The sequence below is a fragment of the Mixia osmundae genome (genome assembly GCF_000708205.1).
Source record: "Mixia osmundae IAM 14324 unplaced genomic scaffold scaffold_14, whole genome shotgun sequence".
NCBI lineage: Eukaryota > Fungi > Basidiomycota > Mixiomycetes > Mixiales > Mixiaceae > Mixia > Mixia osmundae.
In genome coordinates this window covers 154,308-179,950 of record NW_014575550.1, presented here as the reverse complement: position 1 = coordinate 179,950, position 25,643 = coordinate 154,308, and the positions used below count along the sequence as shown (strand labels likewise).

Genomic DNA, 25,643 nt, shown 5'->3' with positions numbered 1-25,643 from the left:
CTCTATGGTTCGTCATCTGAGTAGTCCCAGTCTGACGGTGCGCCCTCCTCGCGCGGAGCTACATTGACATTGATTGCCATGCCGTAATCTCTCGATTCTTCTAAGATCCTGAGCGACTCCTCCCGCGAGCAGGCAAGATCTTCCCTGATAAGTGCCATGCCGACCTCTGGGATGAGAACACGTCGCATGAATGTCGTCGGGTCGATCGGCTCGACTTGCTCTCTTCTCAATCTGCCCTTCATTGTAAAGTTGAGCTGGATGGCCTTGTAGATGCCTTCGTAGCCACGCGTGCCATAGCTATACGGCATCAGTAGCTGGCATCGAGATAGCGAAGCAGAGCTCACTAGCCAGGTATCTCGGTCTCAAAGCTAGCGAACGGATCTAGCCGCCGTTTCCTCGTTACATATTCATGTACTGCTGCGTCCTTGAAGTCGGATTGCTGCGTACCATCTATGAGAGCGAGTATCAGCTTCTTGTGCGTTTTCGCGACCCGCCTGTACTCGTCCGTCAGATGACAGCGCAGTGAGCATTTCTGAGACGAACTTCTCAAAGTTGTTCCAATCGAAATGCTCCGGACTGGGATAGCCAGCTGCTTGGCCCTTTGGAATGGTGATCGACTCTTTGAAATGCACGTAGCAGAATTCGCCAGAGATTCTTGGCGGTATGTTGACAGGATTCGGATTTGCTGTTCCCAAGCGCTTCGTAGCATCGCGTCGCCGTAGCATCCGCGCAAGCATCTTCTCTGCATCCTCACTCATCGTCTGCATTATCTCTTTGTCGCAGAAGGGGCAATACCGCTTGCCGGGTTCTGCGAGCACTTAAGTCAGTGCCACGCTCAGTGTTCTGACAGTCGTGCCTACCAAAGTCGTCGGCATCGTCAACTAGAGGCTCTAAGGCCTTGCGGGCGATTCCTGCTTTTCTATGGGCAGCCTCTCGCTCGATACGATCGAGTCCATATGGGTCAATCTCTAACGAGATATCCGTATGAGACGGCGATCGCGCAGCAGCAGCAGCAGCAGCCACGTCTGCCGCTCTTTCCTCCGCCTCGGCCTGATCCTCTGCTTCGATTTCGGCCAAGGTCTCCTTCCTTTTCAGCCGTACGGCTTCCTCAATCCGCGTCTCGACGTCTCGTTGGATCTGTTCGAGTCGTTTTGCAAACCAATTTCTGTCGCGCTGAGTCTCCTCAGGTGGTGCTAGATCCATATCGTCCTCGGGCTCTGGCGAGGTCACTTGAGGTGCGGGAGGTGCTTGCGTTCGTGGGGTAAGATGAAACGGCCTGGCGCTGCTTTGTGCAGAAGTACCATTTGTATTCTTCTTTGGAATCTTATAGCCTGATCGAGCAATTGACATGACGGGCTGGCCTAACGTCGTATCAGCAATGGGGTTGCCCCTGGTCGTAATTGGCTGCGATGCAGAGGCTGGTGCATTGCGAAAGCGCTTGTCAGACTCAGATCCGCTCGACGAATCGATACGGGGCGCTAGGGGCTTCTTCTTCCGTACTTCCGGCGGGGACCTTCGCTTTGGCTGTGAGTATTCTCCTCCTGGCACAGGGATCGGTTGACCGCGAGATCGCTTTTGGACTGCGGAGCCGCTGGACGTAGGCACAGACGACACTGATCTTGATCTGGCGCCGCTGAGATTCTTAAGCGCCACATCTGGCCGTTGAGGAGCCTCGCTTATTGTGTGCGCAACGAGCGGCGGCGAAATCCGCCGGCGCTTTGACTCCTTAGGCGAGCCTGTTGGACGTGGTCGTAAAAGAGGCGGAGGCAAAGCGGGCGGAGGCGATATACTTGATCCTCGATAAGGAGGGAGCGCTGCAAGCTCATCTGCCAATTCCTCGTCGAGCGCCGCTTGCTCTGCTTTTGCGCGCGTTTCCCCAAGGGCTGGGAGGTCTGGCAGCTCCTCGTCTGACGAATCTTTTAGGCTTCGCTTGCTGAATATGTTGTTGCGTGTGCGAGCACTCGAAGAAGGAACAACTACAGAGGAGCAGTATTGTGCACTCGAGGCTCCACGCTTCGATTGCAAGGATGCTTTGGTCGCTTCATTCTCGTCTTCAAACGTGCGCAGTGGGGCTGAATCGACGACATGAGCCGTTTTTGCACGCTTCTTAAATCGAAGATCCTCTGCTGTCATATGACGGTAGGTTTGAGCTCGTGCCCAGGTAAGATGGAGGCAGTCGCACTCGCCTGCTCGTGCAGCATAATTGCGTGCACTTTGGTAAGGCGAGCGGCCTTCGATATGCTGGCTTGCAGTCTTTTTACCTCTGGACTTACTCGCCGGCCCAGAGGCAGCCATGTGCGACATCCCTGCTCATCTGCTCATCGACCAAAATCAGTACCGACGAGGCGGTCGAGTGACGCGCTTCGCGTCAATTACTCGCGTGACGGTTGAAGAAGAGCTACAACATCGAATGCATGGAGGCTATACAGCTTTCGAATCTGCACTTGCGAGCTGTGCAGACTGTCGAGCAGGTGGCTCACCGAGCGATTGTCGCTGCCGATCGAGACTCCGTCCAACTAATCTGGATGACTCTGACTGACGGAACCCTTCTTCGTCATCGCTGTCCGAGTCGCCCACTTGGAAAGCGTCGTAGAGATCGCGCGTTCTACCGCCAAGAGAAGCATCGCCAGCGCCTCGCTTGAGACCCATCTCGTCGTCTGCGGCAGGCACAGATTCGAAGAAGTAACCACGTCGGTTGATCGCTTCTCGTCTTCGTAATCGATTGCGTCGTATGACGAGGAAAGCACCGACACAGCCTGCAGTGAGAACGACGCCTGCAACTGTTGCGAAGAAGCCGCGCTGGTTGGCCAGCATGGACGACATGCTACCGAGATAGCCATCGTCTTCGCTGTCATCGTCCAGGTACTCAGTGCTAGGCGGCTTGTCGTCAGCATGAGGTTCCTCTATGTCGCTGATTGGCTTCTCCGTCTGTGCAGGCTTATCGAGGTTCGCTTGGGAGTGATTCGACGGAAGATGCTCCGTCGGTTTAGGTATCGTTTTGGTAGCATCGGTCTGCCCGGGCTGAAGCTCAAGTAAGTCATCATTGGATTTGTCCTGTGCGTCTGGGTCGGTCATGTTGAGATCTGCAAGCGAGCCAGGCTTGGGTAGTATGACTTGAGCATCGTCTGCCATCTTGAATGGCCTCGCGAGTGAGGCATCTTCGCTCTCGCCCCAGAGATCCAGCTGCCAGGCATAGAATGTGCCATTTTGCTGCGAGTCGCCTTGATCCTTCACGGTCAGCTTCCACTTGCCGAGCGGACTCTCGCCCCTGTCGCACATAGGCTTAGTGGGTATATACACCTTGAGACAAGCGACTGACCAATGCTTGACGCTCATGAACTTCCATCTCGGGAAGCCAGTGCTAGCAGAGTCGTAGCGTCTCGTCCGGGCTAGAATGCTTTGCGTGCCATGTGGACTCTCCAATATCACTTCGACGTCACCTCGCTTCGAATGGGTGATATTGACAATGACAGTGACATGCTCGAGCTGGCCAAAGTTGGCATTCTTGAGGATCTCCCGCGTTACATCGATCTCTGTCGATACGCCGGCTTTGGACAGTGACAGTGCGCTCTCCCGGTCGGGCGAAGACCAGTATGCCTGTGGCTTGACGAGCTTGTGCTTCTTTGCGGCTTCGACGATGGCATATGCATCGAGTTTGCCATAGCCGTACCGATGATTGTACGGTCGACCAGCTTGCGTGGTCTGCCAGTCGTCTTCGTCCGTATTGACGGGCACTGCGGTCTGTACGCAGAGGTACTGCATATCACGCCAGGTCAGATCGGGTCGGACTTGTAGGACGAGAGCGAAGATGCCGGCGGCGATCGGAGCTGCAGCACTGGTTCCGCCATGGTGATCAGTGCACTTGTTACGCCCGACGTCCGTCGTATGTATATTATCGCCTGAGCCGGACGAGTAGGTAACGACCATGTTGGCAGCGCAAGCTTCCGAATAAAAGGGATGATGACCCTTGCGATCGATTGCGCCAACGGTGATGGAGAAGATTGAATTGGTGTAACCATCGAAATTGCACTGATCGTCCAGGGCACCGCCGTTACCGCTTGCAAAAACAAAGACGCTTCCTTTGCCATCCCGACCCTTCTGGATGCCATTGAGCATGGCTTTGTAGATCAGCCTGCTGGGCGCTTCCATCGATCTTCCATCGTCTGGCGGCCCCCAGGAGCACGAGTAGATATCGTTGACCTGATAGCCATGATTCAATGCAGCAGCTTCATCGGCATCCGAGATTGGGCCAGACAGGATCCGTATGCCCGCCACTTTTGCTCCATATGCCACCCCGAGACCGCAGACGTCGTTCTTGGAAGCAGCAATCTCTCCTGCGCACCGTGTACCATGCTGATCGTCAGATAGACGCGGTTCCGGCAAATTGGTGTGGTCATTGTAGTCCCACGATCCTTTGGCTGCAAAGGCATCTTCCAAGTCCATGCTATGCACTGCGAGCGGTAGACCATATCAGCCAAGTGGGTACTGCTGACGTAAGGAAGAACTCGCTGTCAAGGCCATCATCGACGATAGCGACGACGATGTTAGACCCGTTGATACCTTGCTCCCAGACTGGCGGTACATTGATGCTGTTCTCGCGCATGTCGTCATTGGCGAGGTGCCATTGCTTCGGCCATAAGGGATCTGGAATGGAGAAGCGATCCGCGAGCATGCGTAGATACTTGGGCACAGGCTTGTTGTCTTGCTTTGCACCGGGGTATTGTGGCGAGCGCGGCAAAACTTCATTGGACAGATCACCGAGTTCCATGAAGCGCTTCACACGGTGACGCAGGACCTGTTTGTCTAGCGACAGTATAGCAGCCCCGTGATCGTCGGAGCGCTTGATCAGATCTGAGCGTTCTTTTAGCGCAGCGTAGCGAGCAAGCACAGCATCGTGTTCGTCATTATCGCGACGGGACAGCGGCTTCGCACTTCGAACAAGGTAGTGATCTTGCAGCTCGCCAAGCTGCTCGACTAGCTCTGCCCCTAGTGATGAAGCTATTTGAGCGGGTCCATCGGGATGCCACGCCAGTTGGTGAGCGGCATCGAGTTCGACGACATAGTAATGATGCGTGTCATACTCTCGCCTGGCTGGCTGTCTCACTTGGCCATGATGACTGTACCTCTCGAGGTGTTCAGACGCCGGCAGTGAGCGCCCGTGCTCGTTCGGGCGGGCCAGCAGGCTGTTGGCTTGAGCACCACCTAAGCCGGAAATAGACAAGAGTCCCAGGCACAGCCAGCTGATCGCCTTCCTGCTGGACAGCGAGGGCGCTCGAGTGCGGTCCTCTCGCCGTGTTGGTCGACCTGGAAGGTCTGCAAGCTGTGATTGGTCGCCTGTAGCGACGCCGCACGAGCAGGAGCAATTGGTCAACGCCATCTTTGTGCTGTCCTTCTACAGCCCTCGTGCTGCTGAAGCTGGCGTGAGCAGACTGCAAGGGAGTACAGCTATCGCTTGACAAAGCCAAAGCGCTCGCAAGCCATTGTCATCATTCTCGGGCGTCGCGATCGTCTGCGTTGCGCGGCGCGTTGCAGCAAAGGCGAAGGATGATGGTAAGCCCGTGACCGCCGAGCAGACTCACGCAAGACAACGAGAGAAACAGTTCAATTGTGGCAGCAGGATGTCACCCTACAAGTCTACAGAATGCACGGGCAGAGCTCTGGTCGTTTGCCTCGATCATGTTCGCTCTTTCCTGACAGGTGCGCGACGAGTGCGCGCTGTCTAGAACGACGAGCCTTCTGGAGGCTGGGGTAGCTTTCTGTTATTCTGTGATGCCATCTCTCTGCCGCAGCGCCGCTTTCAGCCAGACTGCATCTGATGAACGAGCTTCCAACTTGCCTCCTCAATTCGACGAGAACAGTCTCGATTGAAAAGCCTCGTCGCCATTGCGCAAGACAAGCGAGCAGTCGTGGCTCGACCTGTCAAGAACGATCCGCTTTAGTTATCCTTGTGATAGTCGAGCACAATAGAGCTAACCTTGCCGTTTGTCGGGCTGACGCAAGGCAGGTTGATGCGCGTCGTGAATCTCACCTCTGGCGGAGCGTCCGGATAGTCATCGTTACAGATGAGCAGGAGATTGTATATCCTGTTCTCGTGTACGCTCTGCTTGTATGATCAGCCTCTGGCCTCTCTAGACCTCTCCGGTGAAGTCGTGTGATGCCTTGTACGCAAGGTATGCGGATGGCCTGAGCAGATAGCCTGGCCATCGGGCTTGAAGCGCGATGGCAAGCCAACGCTGCTGCGCTACTGGGAGGCAGAGCTGACACGGCAAGCAGTGGCATGTTTCGAAGCAGAGCTGGACAGAGGGGCAGAATAGCGGCAAGGGGACTGACATGTGATGGACCAATGATCGTACCCTGCCACTTCTTCATGTCCATCCCCTCGCCATCGCCCAGTCCGTACGAGCATGAGCCATCTCCAATCCCTTTCTCGCCCTTCTCCAACTCTGCAAGCAGTACGAACGACCGCGGCACTGTACAAGATGGACAAGCTCGTGAGTCAGCTATCTTGCCCTTTTGCGCTTCTGCCTAGCTTTTCCGGGGTCCGGGGATGTGCGCAAGAGTGTGGCTGATGATGTGAGAGCTGCTCACGCCTTACCTTTGGCCTGCGACTGCATGCTCTCGGACCCAAGGATGCGAGGACGGGCGGGTCGACAGTGCTAGCAGCGCGTCTCTTCCTCCTTGGCTTGGACAACCTCGATTCTCCCTGTCGTGACATCCTGAATCCTCTCGGCAGCGCACAGTGCACACATCCGCTACTCAGCACATCGTGACTGATCATTCATCTGAAGCTCACAATTCAGCATACGGCAACCTCTCGTGGCCAGCAGACTTGATTTGCTTGGCCTGGTCTCAAGTTCACCTAGCATCTCGCAGACGACTGCCCCGAGTCAGGCAGAAGATGCAATGTTTGACAAGCGAGGGTCTCGCATCAGCGCTAATGCCCGCTGCCTGGCCAATCTGCTCAAGCAAAGTTTCACGCATTACATTGCCACGATACTGCCCGGCAGATCATCAGAATCGGTCAATACTCCGATGCTGGAAGCGCTCACCCGGCTGCGTGTAGACGCTCGCACAGTTCGTATGGTACGGTCCGCAGTAGACAAGGTAACGCACACTGTGCCGATGGAAGGGCGTAACATTGTCTGCCGTCTTCAGTATTGACCAGACGATCGATCCCTCGGCGTGACAGCAGTCCATCTGCTTCAGGTCGATCAGTTCTGGCACCGTATATCAGTGCTGTCTCGCATGCACGGAGCTCGAAAGCGACCCACGAGGCATGACATTGACCGCGAGCGTTGTTTCGAGCGTGTAATTGACGCTGTACGGCTTGAATGTTTGCCGAAGCACTTGTGTATTGACCAGCGGGCTTGATCGGCCAGTCTGCACAAGCCCATGCTTCACATAGACGCTTGCTCGGAAAACGTCATGACTCACAATCAGGACGTTCCATCGGTCAATAGTCAGGTTGACAAAACCGGGTCTGACGAGCAATTCCGCGCTGATGACTGCGATCGTGGGAATGTCGTGAATCCAAACCGATCCCGATCCTTCGCAAGTCCGTCGTCGAGCCGGCCAGCCAAAGTCATATTGCAGTGGTATATCGAGCGTATCTACTTGCAGAGCACTGGGCGGAATAGCTATGACGACGCGCAGTGCTACGGCGAGCACACACAAGAAAGCTGTGAGCATGTTCGCTCAATCGTTGCACAGCAGAAGCGCGGCATACAAGAACAAGACGTCTGTGAAACACCAATGCGCACGTTCGTCATTGCTCGGCTTACCCTGCGTCGAGCGTAGACTCGGCACGTCCATTTGGCTGCTTCGATTCAGCACAGCCTCTCGTCGCCGTCAGACGAGCCACCCTTTTCAGGCCAGACAAAAGCACACGCTGGAGTTTCGGAACCGCAGATCACATCGTATTTTCGCGTCCAGATGAAGTCGACGCCTTTGAGAACTTTGTACCGAAATTCGATCCAGTGGATGGCAGAGCCGCAATGCAGCGGCTTCCGCTTCTCCTCATCATCCGCGGCATAGTCTAGGTTTGTTGTCAATATCTCTCGACGGACGAAAGGCAGACTGACTTGGCAATACCCTGGCTAGAACATCTGCCTCGAACAGCCATACTATCGTCGTAGGCAACACCTCCATGTCGATAACCTGTACATTCATCGCGCCAGGAGGGGCCGGTACCGTCTACCGCTAAACATTGCGTTCAACAGTCGTCACTCGCCAGACCAGAGCACTGACGACCATTGCGTTTTGCGGCGTGCGCACGATCTGTGCCGACGCTTGTCCTTCTTCGATCGTTCGGCTCACCGCGGCCTTGGCGACCTCGCCTCCCTGAGCCAGATGCGACACAGATCCCTCGTATGCTTCTGCCTGTTTCGTGTTGCGCAAATTCTCGGATTTATTCTGGCTTAGGCCAGGCATACGTCAGGGCGAGGGATCTAGCAAGCCACAGGAGCTTTACTGGCTTGGCTTGCTATCAGGCGACGAGGCAGCGACACAAAGTTAAAGAGAGGAGGAAGCTACCGTTGGCAAGGCAGCGAGGTCTGGCAATATGGTCATATTTGGTACGATTTGACAGGCAATTGCTTGCGATTGTACCAGCTTGCTGCATGATAAGATATGTGCATTGCAGAGATTGAGTCAGTGTCTATGAGTGAGGAATATGTGGTACGATGATGGGACTGCCGTCTCATCTGATCATGTCTTGCCACGTCACCACAATCACGCCTTGCGCGCTCTTCGCATCAAAAAAAAGTTGCGTACCTTGACCGACTTGCCCAGCGTCTATATAGCTCGGTCCATCTCAGGTTCAGCTCATACGATGTCACTTAACCAGACACGCTCAACAGAGCCGCTCGGCGAAGGCAGGCAAGTCTTTTAGCATATGCACTCGCACGTGCGCCCGAGCTAACGGTTGCTTGTACAGATTCCTCTTCACCTCCGAGTCGGCAAGCTCACTCGAGACCAGCTCTGACAAGCTATGTGCTGACCCTCTGGAATGGCGCAGGTCGGCGAGGGACACCCTGACAAAATTTGCGATCAAGTGTCGGATGCAATTCTGGATGCTTGCCTGAAAGATGATCCTTGGTCAAAGGTCGCTTGCGAGACTGCCTGCAAGACTGGCATGATCATGGTCTTTGGCGAGATTGTACGCTCTCTTGCGAATCTGCACGAGGCGCAGAGCTGATGAAGGAGCGAGCAGACGACAAAGTCACCGCTCGACTACCAAAAGATCATCCGCGATACGATCAAGAACATTGGCTATGACGACTCTGAAAAGGGCTTCGACTACAAGACTTGCAACGTCCTCGTCGCCATCGAGCAGCAGTCGCCCGACATTGCACAAGGTCTCGACCACGGTGACCTCGAGAACCACGGTGCAGGTGATCAGGGTATCATGTTCGGCTACGCGACCGACGAGACGCCTGATCTCATGCCCATGACGCTCGCTTTCGCGCACGCACTCAACCGTAAGCTGGCAGAAGAGCGACGAACTGGCACTTGCAAGTGGCTTCGACCAGACACAAAGACCCAAGTCACAATCGAATATCAAAAGGAAAAGGACGGTTCCGTGACGCCAAAGCGTGTAGACACCATCGTCATCTCCACACAACACGCAGAGGAGATTTCGACCGAAGACCTGCGATCCGAGGTGTACAAGAAGGTCATCCAGGCCGTCATTCCTGCCAACATGCTTGACAGCAAGACCGTCTACCACATCCAGCCATCTGGCCGTTTCGTCATTGGCGGTCCTCAAGGTGATGCCGGTCTTACAGGCCGTAAGATCATCGTCGATTCCTACGGCGGCTGGGGTGCTCACGGTAAGCTGCGCTCTCTGTACAAATTGCGAACATCACTCACGCACCGTGCAACAGGTGGTGGTGCATTCTCCGGAAAGGATTGGTCAAAGGTAGATCGATCAGGCGCATACGCGGGTCGTTGGATCGCCAAGTCAGTCATCGCGGCCGGTCTAGCCAAACGTGTTCTCGTCCAACTCTCTTACGCCATTGGCGTCGCTGAGCCGCTCTCCATCTTTGTCGACACATACGGTACCGGCAAGAAGAGCGATGCCGAGATTGTCAAGATCATCCAGGCCAACTTTGATCTCCGACCGGGTGTGATCGTCAAAGAGCTCGGCCTGCAAACTGTCAAGTATGGCCCAACAGCCTGCTACGGTCATTTCGGCAACCGTGAGTGACTCTTACCGGCTCACAAGAGTGTGTTTTGACGCTCTGCGCAGCCGCATACCCATGGGAGAAGCCAAGACAGCTCAAGCAATAGACTTTCGTTCGGAAAAGCCCTTCGAAAGGCAAATCAGGCAGGCTCAACCCTGCTTCGCATCATTCCTCTGTGCTCGAACAAAACGCCCCCGACTCGACCTCTACCGCTCGTGGTGAGTCGTGTATCAACATCCCTCGACGAGAGCCAAGCGGGCCTCACAAAGAAATTAGAAACGTACTAAAACAATGCAAAAGAACGTCAACCGTCAAAACATTGGATGTGAATACAGAAACAAGTTATGTGGGTGACAAGACATAACGTTCAATGTTGGCATAAGATACCACCTCGTATGAGGGCAGCTCTTCCAGCCGTGAGGATGAAGGGAGCTGATAGTCGACAGAATCTGCAAAAGTTGGCGGATCGTTGATCGCACCTGCGAGGAGCTGTATAGGTCTCCGAAGCGCTTGATGAGTGTGATACTCGCATCTCACAGAGACGGTCAATAAATACTGTCCGCAAAGTCAGCAAGAGCTCCGGTGAATTACCGCCAGACTCACATCTCTTTCGATGTTCGGCATTCGAAAAGTAGGCGTCTGTTTTGCGAGTAAGCTCGGCGTCGTGTCCGGCTGCCGCTCTTCGAGAGGGACACCTAGATCGATACTGATCTCGTGATGCGTTGCTGCGCCTGGCATGAGGGATGTGCTGAGCAGGAAAGCTTGCTCCTTGATGGTATCGATCGTCTGTGTCGGCTTTGTATCTGCTCCCCCACGACTGTTCGTCCGACAGAGTAGCCTGACGACAGCGCTCTGCACTTGCATCGGCTTGACTTTGCGCGCTTGGCCTTGGTATGCCAGTAGAATATGTATGGGGATCGTCAGGGTGCCTCGGTCGAGTTTGAGCCCACTCGGAATAGCCACCTATCAGAACGTGTACGAATCCATCAGCCAGGATGACAGATGATGCAATTGAACTGACCGTACTGGTGAGAGCACCAATGTCGCGGTAGATCTTTGAGCTCTTGATTTCCGAGCGGTGCTTGAAGACTTGCCAGTTGCCCTGCGTCCGTAGCCTCTCACGCACCGACCTGGAAGCGACGATCTGCAGTCCGTCGGGCACGTACTTGTCTGCCGTAGCGTCTCTCACGAACGTCGGGATCCCCTCGACCTCGTAGTCATCGACATAGTCGTCGCTCGTCATCGTCTTGAACAGCTTTCGAGTGACAAGTCGGTTTTGACTTGGCTTGATCCAGCCCGTCTCGAGGTCCATGGCATCCTTTGAGCTGATCTCGATGTCAGTGTGAGACGTGTCGAGGAGCAAGACGGCTTCTAGGTAGGCTTCCACGATGGCCTGATCGCTCATCATCGTCGGTGGCGGGCTCCGTCTGGTCGCGCGTAGTTTGACGCGGTCGACTGGAAAGGAAGCGCTATTGGCATTACACTGATCGCTACTTATCCGATGCGGTAGCGTTACATGGAAAGGCACTTGCTGCCTCTGATCGTCAGGATCGTTCTGAGCGAGCAAGGTGATCGGTCCTTCGTGTAGCACAGAGCGTGAAATGGATCGATGCCATTCGTGACGCGGCACGACGTTGATACTCCGTGTGCCAACAAATCGTTGCTTCCCTTCTGCGAGTGCGTACTGATGGAACAAGCACCGGCTCTCCCAAGCCTGGTGCAGATCAATCCTGGCGCGGGGTAATTCGTTGCTGCCTCCCCCGCTGCTCATTCCAGGCTTTCGCGAGATTTCGATCACCCCGGTGATATCCTCTCCCGCATAGTACACATAGCCTCCTCGTCGGCTTGGATCGAGGATGACCTCGAGCTGGAAAGGACAGCTCGATGTCGACGAGAGCGACTTGTCCAAGCGCGCCGACGGTACTCTATCGTTGAACGTCTGCGTCGATAGACCCATTCGGGCCGAGCCTTGAGAGACGACTGTAATGGGCGCCGTGATCGACATGGCGATGAGGGATTCCTTGCTCGCACTCTCCACGTTCTTGATGACCTGTCGGGTCGTTGTTCGTAATGTGGGGGTCTATCTATCTATCTATCAATCTATCCATCTGTCTGGCTATCTATCTCTGCATGCTTATATTCTGTGGATCGCCGCGATCTCACACATTCATCGCGTCAGACGAGTCACAAGCGTGACTGTAGGCGCTGACAAGGGAGAATGCAATGTGATCAGCCTCTGGACGGTATAGGCTTGAGGTTGCCATCGAGCAGATCGACATGATGATCGATCAAGATGTCTGTGTATGCGAATTTGCTCTCGTAATCTGGTCCGTACGTCAGTGAACAAGCTGCTCGGGACCACGCTGGCTAGACCTTTCACGAAGTCCTCGCACTGCGCCGTGAAGGGAAAGGCAAGAGCATGGTCGCGTCCGCACACCAAATCGACTGACACCTTTGGCTTGTAGGGTGAGGAGAGGATCCCTGGCTTCCTCATCAGCCATCTGTGAGCGATATCTCGAATAAGCGACTGACACATCTGCTTGCCATCGAATGAAACCGGAATGCTGTGCGTTCGAGAATCAGCTGACCGATGACAACCCCCAAAGCGAGGCGTAGACTTGCTCGTAATTGTACACAACCGTACAGCACTGTTCGAACGGACTCATCGCATCTCGCTCCTGTCCAGCTGCTCCACTGAACTGAATGCGAGTGGCCCAGTCGAGAATGATGTGAGAGACTTGCTCGCTCTTGTGAACGAGTGACGTGGACTGGAAGGATGCAGAAACGCCAGAGAGGATAGCAAAGTCGACAGTGTACTCGTAGTTTGCAGACACGTCGAAGAAGTCTTTCTTCTTGATGACAGTGAACTTTTGGATGAGCTTGCTGAATAGCGGGCTCGGCCGACCCCATGAGCCATCCGCCAGGCGAAAGCGAACTCCGCGCTGCTCAAAGTGTCAGTAGATCGGATACCAAGCTGCATATGTATCATACACTGCTGATCATGGACAAAGCATAGTTGGTGTAAGTCTCGTATCGCTTGGATAGCTCGCCGGTCACGTCGCCCCTTTCTGATATCATGGTTGGAGTTGATCGCACGAGGCCGAGAGCGAGGAAGGTGCACACAGCGAGAAGAGAGCGCATGCTTGTTCTTGCGATAGAGCTTCTGAGAAGAGGAGCTTGTCTGCGAAAGGGGGGTGAAGCGATGGTTTCTCTGGGCTTCAACAATTTCGATTGTTCGTGTCGCGACAGCATCGACGGCACACTGAAGACTATGCAGCGAGCCACACAGCTCGGACGGCGGCACTTTGCAAGCACAGCCCGGCGGAGAGCAGATGGATCTGCTACAGACCCAGCAGCAGCGCCTGCAGAGACAACAAAGGAAACCATTGGCATAGATCTTGATCTCTTCAGGCGATTGGCCTCTCAACCCGCCTCAGCACCCGCCAGACGAGCTTCACAGCCCGGCCGAGACCTACAACCGTCCAGTCAACCGAACACACCCTCATTGAACCCGTTCAGCTTTGGCGGACGGGGTCTCTCGAGAGCGAGAGCGCCTTACACGCTCCATGTGCACTCGACGAGCAACAACACCATCCTGACCTTTTCAGTCAGCGACAAGCACAGCCGATCATGGTCAAAGGATTCCTACGGAAGCTCTTACAGCTCTCTGGGCGCTCTCAGTAGCTACGCAGTCGCCCCACCGCCGCCTGGTGTCATCGCATCTGCAGGGTCCAGCACGCAGAGCCAGCAGGAGAAACCTTCTCTGCCGGGTCAACCGGTCTTCACTGTCACTGCCGGTCAGCTCGGCTTCAAGAAAGGTCAACGGGGAGGCTACGAGGCCGGCACGCAGACCTCGCAGAAAATGTTCTCTCTCATCGATGGCCTCATTCAGAACAAGGGCATGGACGCCATCAAAGGCGCCAAAGGGCAGTGGAAGTATGTCTCGCTACGGTCTCTATCACGCCGTGTTTGCTGAGAGTCACGCCAGGACAAAGCGAGCGCCGCCAACATCGATCGAAGTGAGCTATTCTGGCTTCGGTCAAGGGCGGGATGCAGTCCATGCGGCCATGCTCACCGAGCCCGGCAACAGAGTGAGAGAGCTCGTGACCCGAGTCATAGACGCTACGCCAATCAAAATTGGCGGTGTGAGACCTCGCAAACGTCGTATCTTGTAAGACAAGTATGCATGACAACAACATTTGCATGAAAAACCCCTTTCAGACCGTACCTGGCTGCGAACGCAGGCTTGCCATGCGTGCAGCATGTGTCTGCGTCAGCACGTCACACTCTGATCGCAGCTTCTCGAGCTTTTCGGCCAGGTTTGCCTTTGACTGAGTCCGAAGCGTGTTGTAATCGTCCAGGGGCATCGGCCCGGCCTTGAGCTTGTGCTTCTCGTCAAGCAGCTCTTCTGCAGGCGCATGAGCTGCATTGGGTGGCAGGGCGCCCATGAGCGCAGCCTGATGCAGCAAGAGCTGCTGTGTCGAGTGGGCATCAAAGATGGGATTGATCATCGCCTGGTTACGCTGTAAGCGTAGCAAAGCAAGCTGTCGCTCAGTCCAGAGATCTCTCGCATCGCCCTGTAAGTCCGGTGTCTCTGCTTGACTAGCCTGTGCCTGTTGCAGTGGAGCACGTTGAGCTGCCTGTCGTTGCTGTTGCTCTCGATAGGCAGCTATCTGCTGCGTTTGCTGGACAGAGGGAGGCACACGGGCTGACTGCTGCGGCGTCGAACGGTTCATAGCAGGACCGCTGCGAGCTTGCGCCGCCATCAGAGCAGCTTGCTGTGGCGTCATGGCGGCTTGCATAGGCATAGGATTGGCATGACCGGTCTGCATGCCCGACATCTGCTGCGCCTGTTGCATTGCCGCGTTCCTCTGTGCAAGCAAATGCTCCTGCATCTGTCGTTGCTGCAGCACTTCTTGCTGCTGTCGCTGCGCCATCTCTTTCTGCTGCTGCTGCTGTTCTTGTTGTTGTCTCTGTGCCATCTCACGCCTTTGCAATTCTTGCTGGTGAGCATATCGCATCTGCTGAGCTTGCTGTTGTGCCTGTTGCTGCGCAGCCAGTGCTTGTGCAGATGGCTGTGAGTATGTTGGACCCTGTGAAACTGTCGATGTAGGTACTGCAGGGCTCTGTTGAGCTGAGGCACCGTTCTGAGGAGCGGCTTTGGCAGCGGCAGCCATCATCATTTGTTGTGCGTGTTGGTCTCTCTGCTGCGTTTGCGAGTGGGCCATGGGCGGCGGTGCAGTGTGGGTACTGCCCTGAGGCATGTCCATTCCCGGAAGAGGATACCGTCTCATGGGCTGACGTTCCCAACCTTGATTGGGTGGGATGCGACATTCAGGCGGGATCTGGCCCGTCAAGGCATTGGCCATTCTCGATGGATCTCGACCATAGTAGACCACGCAGAGCTGAGGCATGCCGCCCCGAGTGAGCCTGTATCTCACTCTATAGCGTGATAGATCGCATTCCGATGGATCGACGGGACGGTCAGGCGTGATAGGCGGAAGAAAGCCAGAATGGGTCGTGACGACTTCGAGGTCAGCATTGCCGAACCGCAACTCGTCTCTCGTCTCCATGGGCAAATTCTCTGATGCCATACCGGTCGGAGGCGTCCGTGTGACCACATAGGAAGGCGCATAGCGTATTCCGTCGGGCGGTAGATGTCCATCTCTTAGAAAGATGAGCAATTGCGTACCCGCTGCAAGATAGATTAGCTCGTGTTGCGCCCGAATGAGACGAACGCTGACGCTCAGGACGATCCACGAATTGCTGCTCGAATTGAAGCTTCTTCTGCGGCAGCAGCTCTGCTGCCTGCAGCAGGATCGATACGACATGATCATTGGTCGGCAGCACGGTCGAACTCGGCAGCCGATGCGTGCAGACGAACCAGCGTTCCTTGTCCACTGCGAGATATGACAGTCAATGCTGCGTCGGCGGATTGAGCATGCTTGCCTACCTTCCGTCATCCCTTGCGGCGACCCCGTGTTCGCTAAGACGCACCTCAAACGCACGTCAAGAGTTTGTGGACGAGGCTTTTTATGGAATCACGTCGCGCGCGAACCGCGACTTGCTTGCAGCTTGCTTCGAGCTCGCTCTTCATCGGCTCATCTTCGAACGCGTTCATTGCCTTAAATCAATTCAATGGAAGCCTTCTCAGAGGAGCAAAACAGTGCTTCTGGTTCGAACATGAACAACACTGATCAGCATGCGACGAGTTCAGAGCCCGGATCAAACTCACAATCCAGCGACGGCCAGACTGCCGCGACGACGTCAACGCGCTTGCCAAGCAAGGCAGAGATCGGTCTCATGACCCTCGACGAATTGCGGTCAGTCAATTCGCGTCAGACCTCCTTAGATATTTGGCTGATCGCGACCATCAGAACGCGCACAATACGAGCCCTTCATGCGTCTGGACGCGATGACGAGGAGACTCGACTCAAGACACTGTCACAAGCCGACCTGACAAAAGAGCTGAATAAGTTGTATGCCGAAGCAGAACTGCTGGCCTGCTGGCACGCCGGCGAGGTTAAACATTGGCCACTTGGCAAATTGCGATTCGAGCTTGGCATCCGTACGACTGATGCGCTGCCCAAGAACAAGGCTACCCTTGTCAAACGCTTGCAGCGACTCATCAACGACGATCGCGCCTTACAGCCCAGGCAAACGAATGCGCTGTCTTTGCCTGCAGAGCTCATCCTCAAAGTGGCCTGGCAGCTCGATTTCGAGGAGTTCAGAGAAGTCATGAACATAGAAGCAGTCTGTCGCTTCTGGCGGGCTGTGCTCTTCTCAGAGCAGTCCTGGTGGGCGGCGATTGCTAGCAGAGCTCATGAATGGGATAGAATCTGTCACGCATCCATCGGCACTCTCTTCCGACAACCTCGCCCCAAAACATTTGCCCGACAACCTCGACTCAGAGCAGTCCGACTGCTCAATCGTCAATGTTACACCTGTTCCCTCGATATCTTCAGCCTGAGTCCACAGGAGCTCGCCAAATATGACCACTCTGCTAACACGCCCTGTGACGAATGCGAGGAACAGCTCGATGAGCGTTGGCAAAACCTCCAAAAAACGCTGCGCATAGCAGCTCTTGGTGACAAGCACGTCCAGCTGGCAGAGACCTCTCGGCGCTCTGAGCTGAGAAGACGAGTTTATCAACGCCACACGTACCGGGTTTCGCAAATCCAGTCGTGCAGTCCTCTCTGTGAGGTGTTCGAAGATACATGCAACATGAGCAAGATCCCGTTCTGTCCGGACATGCGGCCTCCGTGGCTCATCAGTTCGATGGTCCCCTCTTTGGAAGCATTTTATGCGGAGAAAAACCACGAGATCGCCCAGAACCTCTTGAAGGAGTTCGAGGATAAGGCAAAGTCGGTCCAAGAATGTACGAGGAGGATGCAGACGCTCGCTGCCGCGGCTCATAACGCGAAGAACGGGGCCGATCGATACGCGCCCTTTGAATGGGGCAACTCGCAAGCGCGGGCCTATAAGCCGTCAGATCTAGTGTGGCAGGAAATCGAGCGTCATTCGGCTCTTCAGTTGGACGAAAAGGCGGAGCCCCGGTCGCTCGTGGTCAGAGAGCTCGTTGTACCGGCTGGCCCCACCCTCTTCCGAAGATTCGCGCACGACCGCTACAACACACTCTACGATATCTGCGCAGCTACCCGATCCACCAGACAGATGTTCGGATTGGTCTTCAAGCATACCTTTTTCTACGAAGATGTTGCGAATCGTCATCTGGGCAATTACATCGCTATGCTTCGGCAGAAGGATACCGAGCTCGGCCCTGTCATAGCTTCAGGCAAATGCGCCGGCGACGGCTGTCGGGCCGACCCTGATCCGGACTGTAGCACACACGCTTGCGAGCGTCACTGCTCTAACTTTGCGACCGGCGTATGGTCTACTAGCTCTAGCAAGCTGCGCTGTTTCAATCCGTCGCACAAGCCGACCCCGGGTCGCGCGAAGCAAATTCAGAGCTGGCTGGACTTGGAGGAAGCTTCGATGGAGTCGACTCTCGAGAGCTTATCGACCACAAAGCGCGCCTGACGGGCTCAGAAAGGGAAGGATTCAGGTAAGATCGGCAGAATGGGTCTGCCCGAGACCAATCCATAGACAAACTACGTATTGTGAATCTTGTCGTCTTTGCATTTGTGATGGATGATGCATTCTGGAACCTGTACATAATGTGACATCTTACAACCGCCCGACTGCGCTATGGCGTCCACGAAGGATCTTGCAGGAATGCACCCAAGACTCTGCTGCCCGTCTGCAGAGCCTGCTTAGTTTACTGGCGAGGCCATCGAGGTATACTCACTTGTAGCAGCGGGTGACCAGCGACGATCTGTAAGAAACGCTCGAGTCCCTCTCGCCGCGTTTCTATGACTTCTTCCGTGAATCTGCCACAGCTATGAGATCGAATGGGAGAGCATGACGCAAGACTGACCGGTTGGTGAATACCTTGCCAGGCAAAGGGGGGATGTTGACGCGCGTCGATTCTCGTTCAAGGATATCTCGAAACGCCTCGAAATCCGAGCTGCTCACGCTGTCAGGCCGTGAAGGCGTCCTTGATCAAGATGAGCTTACTAGCGCCGTCGGACGGTGGAGTACTTGAGGCTGAATGCAGGTATGTTCGTCTGGGGATGAGAGATGAGCAGGATAGACGTCAAACGCGCTCAGGCACGCACGCGGCATGTCACTTCGTAGTCGGTATACATCTTTCGGCCTGTCTCTGTTGCGAGCAGTCTCTCTTCAGCTGAGAGATGGAGCCAGCGGCAGCGAACTGACCATGCGTCCTTGGATCTCTGACTTCGATCTCGAGGTAGTTTTCCGGTGCAGAGTACTGCCCACATTGGCGCGCCATCAGACACGTAGCATGCACGTCCTCGCAGATGAGCTGACCATTTCTTCCAGGGTCTGAGTGCGCGAGCGTTGCTCGGGTGAGGTGACATAGGGACGGTCGAATTGTTCTGGACGAGCAAAGGGCGAATGACCCGATGAGGGTGCCACGATGCCCGCATAGCCTCCGTAGGATCCTAGTCCGCCACCGCGCGAGTTCCGCTCTGGCGAGGTCGGTGTGGACAATGCCGAGGGCTGAGATCCATGGTAGGCCATTCCTCTCCTGTCGAGTGTCGTCTTTGGCTTTCGTCGCGCGCGGTCTCCCTTCAATTTGTGTTCTTGGCTCACTCGCAGCATCATGGCGGCTCCTGCTAGCGGATCGCTGACCAAGGGCACCAATCTGACATGGCAGTCAGTCTCACGTCATCTGCCACGCCACCCGGCTTGACTCATCGCTGCGAAACAGCGCGTCCACGGTCTCTGAAGAGGACAGGATCAAATTGACAGGCCAAAGAGGTGCAACGATATGGCTCACGGGCCTGTCAGGTACGCTCGCCTGTCAGTCAAAGGAGCTAACATGGGCTCACGTCGGGTTCTGGTCAGCGTCTGGCAAGTCGACCATTGGCGTCGCCCTCGAGGCTGCTCTGCTTCAGCTTGGCAAGAGAGCTTTCCGGTTAGACGGCGACAACATCCGGTTCGGCCTCAACAAGGACCTGGGCTTCTCCGTACAAGATCGAAACGAGAACATACGACGTATTGGCGAGGCGAGCACAGCCTTCCACGCTCACCCGTAGGGCTCACACGCGTCTTGCGCAGGTGTCCAAGCTTTTCGCTTCTTCGTCTACACTCGCCATCACAGCTTTCATCTCGCCCTACAAGGCCGACAGAGAGACTGCGCGCAAGATTCACGAAGAGTCCAAGCTGGCGTTCATCGAAGTCTTTGTCGATGCGACGCTCGAAGAAGTAGAGAGACGCGATCCCAAGGGACTCTACAAGAAAGCGCGAGCAGGCGAGATCAAAGGCGAGTCGGCCTGATTGCATCAGCAGCGCGTCGTGCTGATGACTCTCCTGTCGACTTGCAGAGTTTACGGGCATCACGGCGCCCTACGAAGCGCCCGACAAGCCAGAGGTGCACATCAAGACGAACGATACCTCTGTAGAAGACGCGGTGAAGCAGCTAGTCAAGTATCTAGAGGACAACAAGTTTATCTGACCGCCAATGCATGCTCTGTATGATGCCGTCTGCTTGGATGCGCCTCCTGGTGATGCATGCATGCATGATGGATGCATTGACGTCGCGTCTTTGGCGCTTTGAGCTTTGCCGCCTTTGCTCGTCGGAACTAACCTTCGACTTATGAGCAACAGAAAGCGTGGCCTAGATCCCTATGCTGCTCAGTCGGATAGAACAGCCATCGGCTCGGGCCCAAGCTCAAAGAAGAAAGTCAAATTCTCCAAAGCTGATCCAGTAAGCTTGACAGACGATGGCGACGCCGAGTGAGTCTGCAGCCCGTCAGCATCTCTCGCACTGATAGATCAGCGCAGGCTCGACTTCCCAGGTCAGAGCAAGAAGCGCAACAGCCGATCTGCCCGACGGGGCACCATCCAGACTGACGGCTACGACTCTGACTCGTCTGACGAGGGTAAACCTGCCGCTGCCGATTCAGCTACCAAGCCAGGTCAGGAAGATGATGACGATGACATGTTCGGTGCGGCGACGGGTACCTCATCTGCCAATGCTGTCCCGCCTTCCGCGTCTGGGAGCAATCCAGACAGAGTGAGAGATGCGGGATTGGAGCCCAAGGGTTCAGCTGCAAGTCAGAAAGAGTTTCTCGACCTCAACGATATAGAGGGTCAAGAGATCTCTGCAAAGGATATGCGGGACAGCGAGGATGAAGACGATGGTCCGAGGGGCAAGAGAGGGAAGAAAGCTCAGTCGAACGAGGAGGAAACGAGCGAGAGTGAGGAAGAGGAATTTGAGCAAGGTGACGAGCACGCCAATGCCGATGATGCTCCTCGCTCGAGGAGGAGCAAGAAGGGCATGGGATACGCCATGTCTGGCTTCAACATGGTCGAAGAACTCAAAGAGGGCAGGCTAGCAGCAGATGGCAGTACGTCCTCATCACGTCTCTGATCCGACTCACGAGACTGAAGCTTTCCTGCAGCATACTTACATTCTGGCGGCGACCCGCTTGCGGTCCATGATGCTTGGCTGCAAGGTGTCTCGTCGAAGAAGGAGATCAAAGCGGCTCGGCTGGCGAAAGAAAAACGTGATGCCGAAGTGGAAGCGCAAGAGAAAGCAGATCGAGCGAGATTACCTGCTTCCGCTGCTCAATGCTACAGCATACTGGTCGATGGCGGGCCGATCAGGCCAGGCGAGAGCGTCATGGCCGCTCTCAAACGATTGGGCGATGCAAAAAAGGCTGCCCCCGAGGGCAGAGACATACTAGAACAGATCGAGCTTCTTACGCGAATGGCCTCATTGCTGCTCGACACGTACGGCGAGGCCGATATCTACGAGAGCACGTACGAATCCATCATTCGTACGCTAAGGATAGAGGGCGAAGTGCCGAGAGGTTGGGAGCCCAAGCCACCCATGACTAATTCGGGAGATGCAATCCAGCCAGAGTCTCGTGCAGACAAGACAACGAGGAAAGCCGACGGGCTGGTCAAACGACCCGCTATTTCTCGTCCGAGCCAGCCCGAGCCTGCCTCCGTCAAGCAGCAAGAACCGCAATACTTGTATCGCTGGAAGGCAGACTCAGGCGTGGCATCCGATCAAATCGACAAGACGTTTGGCCCGTTTCCACAATCCTCAATGGAGAGCTGGATCAGCGCCAACTTCTTTGGCGGATCCGATGCGAGCAAGATCCTTGTCCGGCGCGAAGGAGCGGGACAAGATTGGCAAGCTTGGCAACAAGCCAGACTGTAGCCGCCGAGTGTTGTACTCCGATATGGACATCTGCTGTGCGCGCGTCATTCGACAAAGAATTCCTCGGCCGGTTTAAAGTCGTGCTTGAGTACTCGATTTGCCTTGACCTTTGGCTTGGGCGCTGCTTGGCAATCAGCACAACGGCGCACAAAGATTGGCCGTATCGTACCGGACTTGTTCTCGAGCATGTAGAATCTGCGCAAGATCATGATGGCCTCTTCGCGTCGATATCCGCCCAGCGCAGAATAAGTGGGCGAGTACCTGAGGTTGACGCTGGGGATTGGATCCATGAGCGCTTGTGCGTTCATACTCAATCGACATACTCGGAGTGAATAGACTGCACGCCGCCGCAACCGCCAAAGCGATCGTTCGCACAGCCATAGATCACCTTGCCAATCTTGACCTGACGCAGCAATGACGAGCACATGACGCAAGGCTCAACCGTCACATAGAGCGTATAGTCTTTCATACTCGTCTGGCCCTCTCCATCGACTTCGAGCGGCATAAGTCGGGACAGTGCGTCGAATTCAGCATGCTTTGTCGCCTGCAAGCCGGATCAGTATCCTCGCTATTTTCACGCCTTGGGCTGACATTGCGCAATTCGTTCGTGCGATTACGTCCGCTGGCTACGACCTTATTGTTCCTGACGAAAACACAGCCGACGGGTATCTCAACATGCTCGAGTGCCTCTTCTGCCTGTTGTGGCTCATGAGCTGGAGCATTCCTAGCCAGCCGCGCGAACTACCTGCTGGAGCGCGAGATCCATGAATGCCAGGTCTTGCGCTGACTGCAGATGCGCCGGCACGAGTTGAGGCGCCATGAGAGGCACGCTGGCCCAGAGGAGAGACTTCCGCCAATCCAGGTACCAATATCGATATCGACGCGTCTTTAATTTCTTTTTTCCTCGCTTCGTTGGCAAACATGCTTGCTTCAATTCTTCTCCTGCTCTTGCCAAGCCTCACTCAAGCACAGCCACTTGACCTTCCTCAAGTGACCTACGTTCCTACAGACAACCTACAAGCGCGAGATGTCATCGACCGTTGGGTGTCAGCCTCCCTAACGAGCAAGTCGTCCGAAGCAGGACAAACATGCCGCTTACCCTCGACGCATTGCAGTGCAAAGCAACGCCATCTGTCCACAGGGATACACACGGTTCAGTACTGCCGAATTCGATTTTCTTGCAGTTCAGACGAGTGATCTCAACGTTCAATTCAAGGTCTACAATCGATTGAATGCCATGCGGATCGTCGCTCTCGATGCCGTCGTCGGCCCAATGGCTTACTTCAGCTTCACCATTCGTGGCTACGGACCTGCTCAATCACCAGGCTGGACGGATAAACAGGCTAGGTACTGCTGTCGACCTTATGCTCGGCTCAAATTCTCCGTGAACATGCAAACATCGGTCCTGTTTTTCAACGAGAACGATGTGACGGTACATGTGGAATGCAAGTTCGATCCGGATCCGAGCAGCTTCTGTCACACTCACCATCTGGAACCTCGCTACGAATGTTACCAGCAATGGCAGCAGATCAGCGTCAAGACTGCACAGATTGCAGACAAACCTGCCATTCTCGTCTACCCGATCGCAGCCAGAGCAGTAGCAGACTGTCCCAGTGCGCTCATCCTGCGTGTCTCCTGAGCCGGACTCAGGACTTTTGCAGTCGATGGCCCCTCCTTCACAGAACAGGCTTTCTTCAAGCTCGCCGTCATCAAGCACGGCAAGTTTGAGGGTTTCATTTCAGTCCGTTCTCGGCATGCCGCTCAAGTACCTAGGCTGATTCCGAGAGCAGTACGACCGGGCGTTCGTGGGCGACATGGCAAAAGTGGGACTCGTCGCACGCGACGGCATCATCGAGATGGGCATCACTTTCGCTGTTGATGGCATAGGCGAACGACAGAGCTGGCCAGATCGAACAAGACAAGCATGCTGCCGACCGGCTTTCCGCTCGCAGATCTGGCTCGGACTGAATGCTCCCATGTTTCGCTACAGCCTCACGGCCGAAAGCAGCCGCTTTGACAATATTTGCTACCCCGGTGGGCTTGGCTCTCTGGAGATGGTATCGAAATTCATTCACATTGAATGCAGGTCAATTGGCAGTGGCACCCGAGGGATGCACGCAGACGGAATTTGTCGGCCGTGCACCTATCTGTAGCAATCTTCAACCCTACGTCACGCTCGCATCGGGTGAGGAACCGGTCGATCCTGCTCTATTGATGCCTTCGCGCTAGATTCATTGCACACGCAAGGATTGCTCTACTGCAGCAGCACAGGGTCTATCGGAGTCTCACCTGCCATGAGCGTAATCTGAGGGAGGATCTGATGGCACATCGGCGGAAGCTCGAACGGTGTAGTCCGCTCGCAATCGTACGGTCGAGTCGTCATACCATCTACGTCCCTCGCATGAGCACGACCTGAAGTCTACCTGTGCCGACTGACCGGGATAGCAAGAAATCTTGAAGAGAGTGGCGAAGGCGTTGATGGCGTAGCGAAATCTGGGCGTGCGAATGCCGAGAAAGGCGCCCGTCCTGAAGTAAGGATAACAGCATGCTCTACGCTGCTGGTCCGGCCATGGCTGTCCCGCGCCAGATCCACTGCTGGAACACATCAGCTGCAATCAGACTTAATGACCAGCGGCGACTGACACTGAAGAAAAGGCGATTTGTAGCTCGCGCACGCCGTTGGTGTTCTGGACGCCCTTTTGGAAGATGTTGCTGACCCACACACGATCATAAGTCATCAGACCGACCCAACTGGGCTGAGTTTGCGAGATGACCGCCGCTTTGAAGCTGCCGGGATTGGTAAAGGCTGGTCCGTCGGGGCATTCTGCACGAGCTACGACGGAAATAGGGTAGACCGAGATTGCGGGCTGCTCTCCTATGGGAACGTGAACGAGTTGGAGAGACTGTAGGCTGTCTGTGCATTCGTAGCGGCCTGTTTGTAGATGAGCACTGTTATACCATCTTGAGATAGAGCCTACCAACAGGATATTGCTTTCCACATCGATCTGGCCCGGCGATGGTCTGCGCGATCATGGGACACACAACCCAGCTTTTAGCAGCAGTTGGGTCGACCACGACAAGCAAGCGCTCGAGATCGATCGAGATGATGAGGGTGGCCCAAGGACGACAGCACATACGATCATCGAGTGAAGACCATCCCTTGTGACCAGCAGCAACTTGGTCGGATCCGAAGCCACGTAGATCCATGGCGAAAGTGATGGAGCTGCCAGAGGGGGGCACGTTGAGGATGCGAACAGCGCGAACGCCGTTGCGCTTGTTGAACACTTTGAGCTCGACCTCACCGCCGCTACGGAGAACGATGATGCTGAAACCACCGGATCCGAGCCGGGTACGTCCCTCTGGGATCCTGTGAGCAGACTGTTGTCGAGTCAGATTACAGCTTACGGGGACACTCTGTCATCACATCGACTGTGCCTTCATGAGCTCGGGCGACGACCGCTGATCGGACGCACCGATAACAGAAGCAAAGATGATCGTGGGCCAAGTATTTGAGGGCTCTATATCGGGGTGCGCATACATCTGAATCGAGTCGTTGTTCAAAGGAAACACTGCATGCTCGACGAGCCGCGCCGATGTGGCGCTTGCGGTGAGCATCGAGGAGAGCGCAACGATCAGGGCCAGCTTGCGCATCATCGTGAGTTGAGATCCTGAAGAGCAAAGAGCGCGCGAGCAGTAGCGCG

The 25,643-nt window shown here is 55.3% G+C and overlaps 15 protein-coding genes across 15 annotated transcripts; 6 read left to right on the top strand and 9 right to left on the bottom strand.

The window, feature by feature from the left end:
* Positions 1 to 2: 2 nt before the first annotated feature.
* L969DRAFT_612596 (uncharacterized protein) lies at positions 3 to 2,304 on the bottom strand (the record flags this gene model as incomplete). Its single annotated transcript, XM_014709590.1, has 4 exons — positions 3 to 297; positions 345 to 494; positions 544 to 808; positions 861 to 2,304. 4 exons carry the CDS (start codon positions 2,302 to 2,304, stop codon positions 3 to 5), a joined length of 2,154 nt encoding a protein of 717 aa, XP_014565076.1.
* A 60-nt stretch (positions 2,305 to 2,364) lies between these two features.
* L969DRAFT_90838 (uncharacterized protein) lies at positions 2,365 to 5,522 on the bottom strand. The gene is made up of 3 exons (XM_014709589.1): positions 4,510 to 5,522; positions 3,320 to 4,451; positions 2,365 to 3,268 (listed from the first exon to the last, which is right to left on the bottom strand). Exons 1-3 carry the CDS (start codon positions 5,375 to 5,377, stop codon positions 2,422 to 2,424), a joined length of 2,847 nt encoding a protein of 948 aa, XP_014565075.1. The 5' UTR covers positions 5,378 to 5,522; the 3' UTR covers positions 2,365 to 2,421.
* Positions 5,523 to 5,634: 112 nt separating this feature from the next.
* On the bottom strand, positions 5,635 to 6,614 carry L969DRAFT_97243 (uncharacterized protein; the record flags this gene model as incomplete). The annotated part of the gene is made up of 4 exons (XM_014709588.1): positions 5,635 to 5,916; positions 5,975 to 6,100; positions 6,331 to 6,470; positions 6,596 to 6,614. The coding sequence occupies 4 exons, from the start codon at positions 6,612 to 6,614 to the stop codon at positions 5,635 to 5,637; spliced, it is 567 nt and encodes a 188-aa protein (XP_014565074.1).
* A 397-nt stretch (positions 6,615 to 7,011) lies between these two features.
* L969DRAFT_97242 (uncharacterized protein) lies at positions 7,012 to 7,689 on the bottom strand (the record flags this gene model as incomplete). Its single annotated transcript, XM_014709587.1, has 3 exons — positions 7,012 to 7,217; positions 7,272 to 7,380; positions 7,435 to 7,689. 3 exons carry the CDS (start codon positions 7,687 to 7,689, stop codon positions 7,012 to 7,014), a joined length of 570 nt encoding a protein of 189 aa, XP_014565073.1.
* Positions 7,690 to 8,671: 982 nt separating this feature from the next.
* On the top strand, positions 8,672 to 10,290 carry L969DRAFT_55036 (uncharacterized protein; the record flags this gene model as incomplete). Its single annotated transcript, XM_014709586.1, has 5 exons — positions 8,672 to 8,881; positions 9,017 to 9,157; positions 9,212 to 9,830; positions 9,885 to 10,199; positions 10,250 to 10,290. The coding sequence occupies 5 exons, from the start codon at positions 8,672 to 8,674 to the stop codon at positions 10,288 to 10,290; spliced, it is 1,326 nt and encodes a 441-aa protein (XP_014565072.1).
* Positions 10,291 to 10,323: 33 nt separating this feature from the next.
* Positions 10,324 to 13,262, bottom strand: L969DRAFT_97240 (uncharacterized protein; the record flags this gene model as incomplete). The annotated part of the gene is made up of 9 exons (XM_014709585.1): positions 10,324 to 10,467; positions 10,545 to 10,739; positions 10,788 to 11,147; positions 11,206 to 12,234; positions 12,462 to 12,508; positions 12,558 to 12,665; positions 12,717 to 12,748; positions 12,807 to 13,126; positions 13,176 to 13,262. 9 exons carry the CDS (start codon positions 13,260 to 13,262, stop codon positions 10,324 to 10,326), a joined length of 2,322 nt encoding a protein of 773 aa, XP_014565071.1.
* Positions 13,263 to 13,428: 166 nt separating this feature from the next.
* On the top strand, positions 13,429 to 14,400 carry L969DRAFT_90830 (uncharacterized protein). Its single transcript, XM_014709584.1, has 2 exons — positions 13,429 to 14,120; positions 14,173 to 14,400. Exons 1-2 carry the CDS (start codon positions 13,456 to 13,458, stop codon positions 14,357 to 14,359), a joined length of 852 nt encoding a protein of 283 aa, XP_014565070.1. The 5' UTR covers positions 13,429 to 13,455; the 3' UTR covers positions 14,360 to 14,400.
* A 1-nt stretch (position 14,401) lies between these two features.
* L969DRAFT_105890 (uncharacterized protein) lies at positions 14,402 to 16,192 on the bottom strand (the record flags this gene model as incomplete). The annotated part of the gene is made up of 3 exons (XM_014709583.1): positions 16,138 to 16,192; positions 15,929 to 16,084; positions 14,402 to 15,879 (listed from the first exon to the last, which is right to left on the bottom strand). Exons 1-3 carry the CDS (start codon positions 16,145 to 16,147, stop codon positions 14,402 to 14,404), a joined length of 1,644 nt encoding a protein of 547 aa, XP_014565069.1. The 5' UTR covers positions 16,148 to 16,192.
* Positions 16,193 to 16,322: 130 nt separating this feature from the next.
* On the top strand, positions 16,323 to 18,224 carry L969DRAFT_20242 (uncharacterized protein; the record flags this gene model as incomplete). Its single annotated transcript, XM_014709502.1, has 2 exons — positions 16,323 to 16,507; positions 16,562 to 18,224. 2 exons carry the CDS (start codon positions 16,323 to 16,325, stop codon positions 18,222 to 18,224), a joined length of 1,848 nt encoding a protein of 615 aa, XP_014564988.1.
* Positions 18,225 to 18,390: 166 nt separating this feature from the next.
* Positions 18,391 to 19,289, bottom strand: L969DRAFT_54923 (uncharacterized protein; the record flags this gene model as incomplete). Its single annotated transcript, XM_014709582.1, has 7 exons — positions 18,391 to 18,444; positions 18,493 to 18,574; positions 18,622 to 18,711; positions 18,762 to 18,811; positions 18,863 to 18,906; positions 18,963 to 19,017; positions 19,077 to 19,289. 7 exons carry the CDS (start codon positions 19,287 to 19,289, stop codon positions 18,391 to 18,393), a joined length of 588 nt encoding a protein of 195 aa, XP_014565068.1.
* A 2-nt stretch (positions 19,290 to 19,291) lies between these two features.
* L969DRAFT_90826 (uncharacterized protein) lies at positions 19,292 to 20,277 on the top strand. The gene is made up of 5 exons (XM_014709581.1): positions 19,292 to 19,424; positions 19,480 to 19,559; positions 19,617 to 19,777; positions 19,830 to 20,034; positions 20,096 to 20,277. Exons 1-5 carry the CDS (start codon positions 19,372 to 19,374, stop codon positions 20,224 to 20,226), a joined length of 630 nt encoding a protein of 209 aa, XP_014565067.1. The 5' UTR covers positions 19,292 to 19,371; the 3' UTR covers positions 20,227 to 20,277.
* Positions 20,278 to 20,367: 90 nt separating this feature from the next.
* On the top strand, positions 20,368 to 21,942 carry L969DRAFT_97234 (uncharacterized protein; the record flags this gene model as incomplete). Its single annotated transcript, XM_014709580.1, has 3 exons — positions 20,368 to 20,507; positions 20,556 to 21,121; positions 21,176 to 21,942. The coding sequence occupies 3 exons, from the start codon at positions 20,368 to 20,370 to the stop codon at positions 21,940 to 21,942; spliced, it is 1,473 nt and encodes a 490-aa protein (XP_014565066.1).
* A 44-nt stretch (positions 21,943 to 21,986) lies between these two features.
* L969DRAFT_54929 (uncharacterized protein) lies at positions 21,987 to 22,762 on the bottom strand (the record flags this gene model as incomplete). The annotated part of the gene is made up of 5 exons (XM_014709579.1): positions 21,987 to 22,063; positions 22,112 to 22,215; positions 22,266 to 22,486; positions 22,534 to 22,638; positions 22,688 to 22,762. The coding sequence occupies 5 exons, from the start codon at positions 22,760 to 22,762 to the stop codon at positions 21,987 to 21,989; spliced, it is 582 nt and encodes a 193-aa protein (XP_014565065.1).
* Positions 22,763 to 22,858: 96 nt separating this feature from the next.
* On the top strand, positions 22,859 to 24,200 carry L969DRAFT_90819 (uncharacterized protein). The gene is made up of 5 exons (XM_014709578.1): positions 22,859 to 23,005; positions 23,058 to 23,555; positions 23,604 to 23,683; positions 23,733 to 23,976; positions 24,029 to 24,200. Exons 1-5 carry the CDS (start codon positions 22,864 to 22,866, stop codon positions 24,169 to 24,171), a joined length of 1,107 nt encoding a protein of 368 aa, XP_014565064.1. The 5' UTR covers positions 22,859 to 22,863; the 3' UTR covers positions 24,172 to 24,200.
* On the bottom strand, positions 24,197 to 25,596 carry L969DRAFT_20236 (uncharacterized protein; the record flags this gene model as incomplete). The annotated part of the gene is made up of 6 exons (XM_014709501.1): positions 24,197 to 24,330; positions 24,380 to 24,534; positions 24,586 to 24,874; positions 24,921 to 25,301; positions 25,348 to 25,371; positions 25,416 to 25,596. The coding sequence occupies 6 exons, from the start codon at positions 25,594 to 25,596 to the stop codon at positions 24,197 to 24,199; spliced, it is 1,164 nt and encodes a 387-aa protein (XP_014564987.1).
* Positions 25,597 to 25,643: the final 47 nt, after the last annotated feature.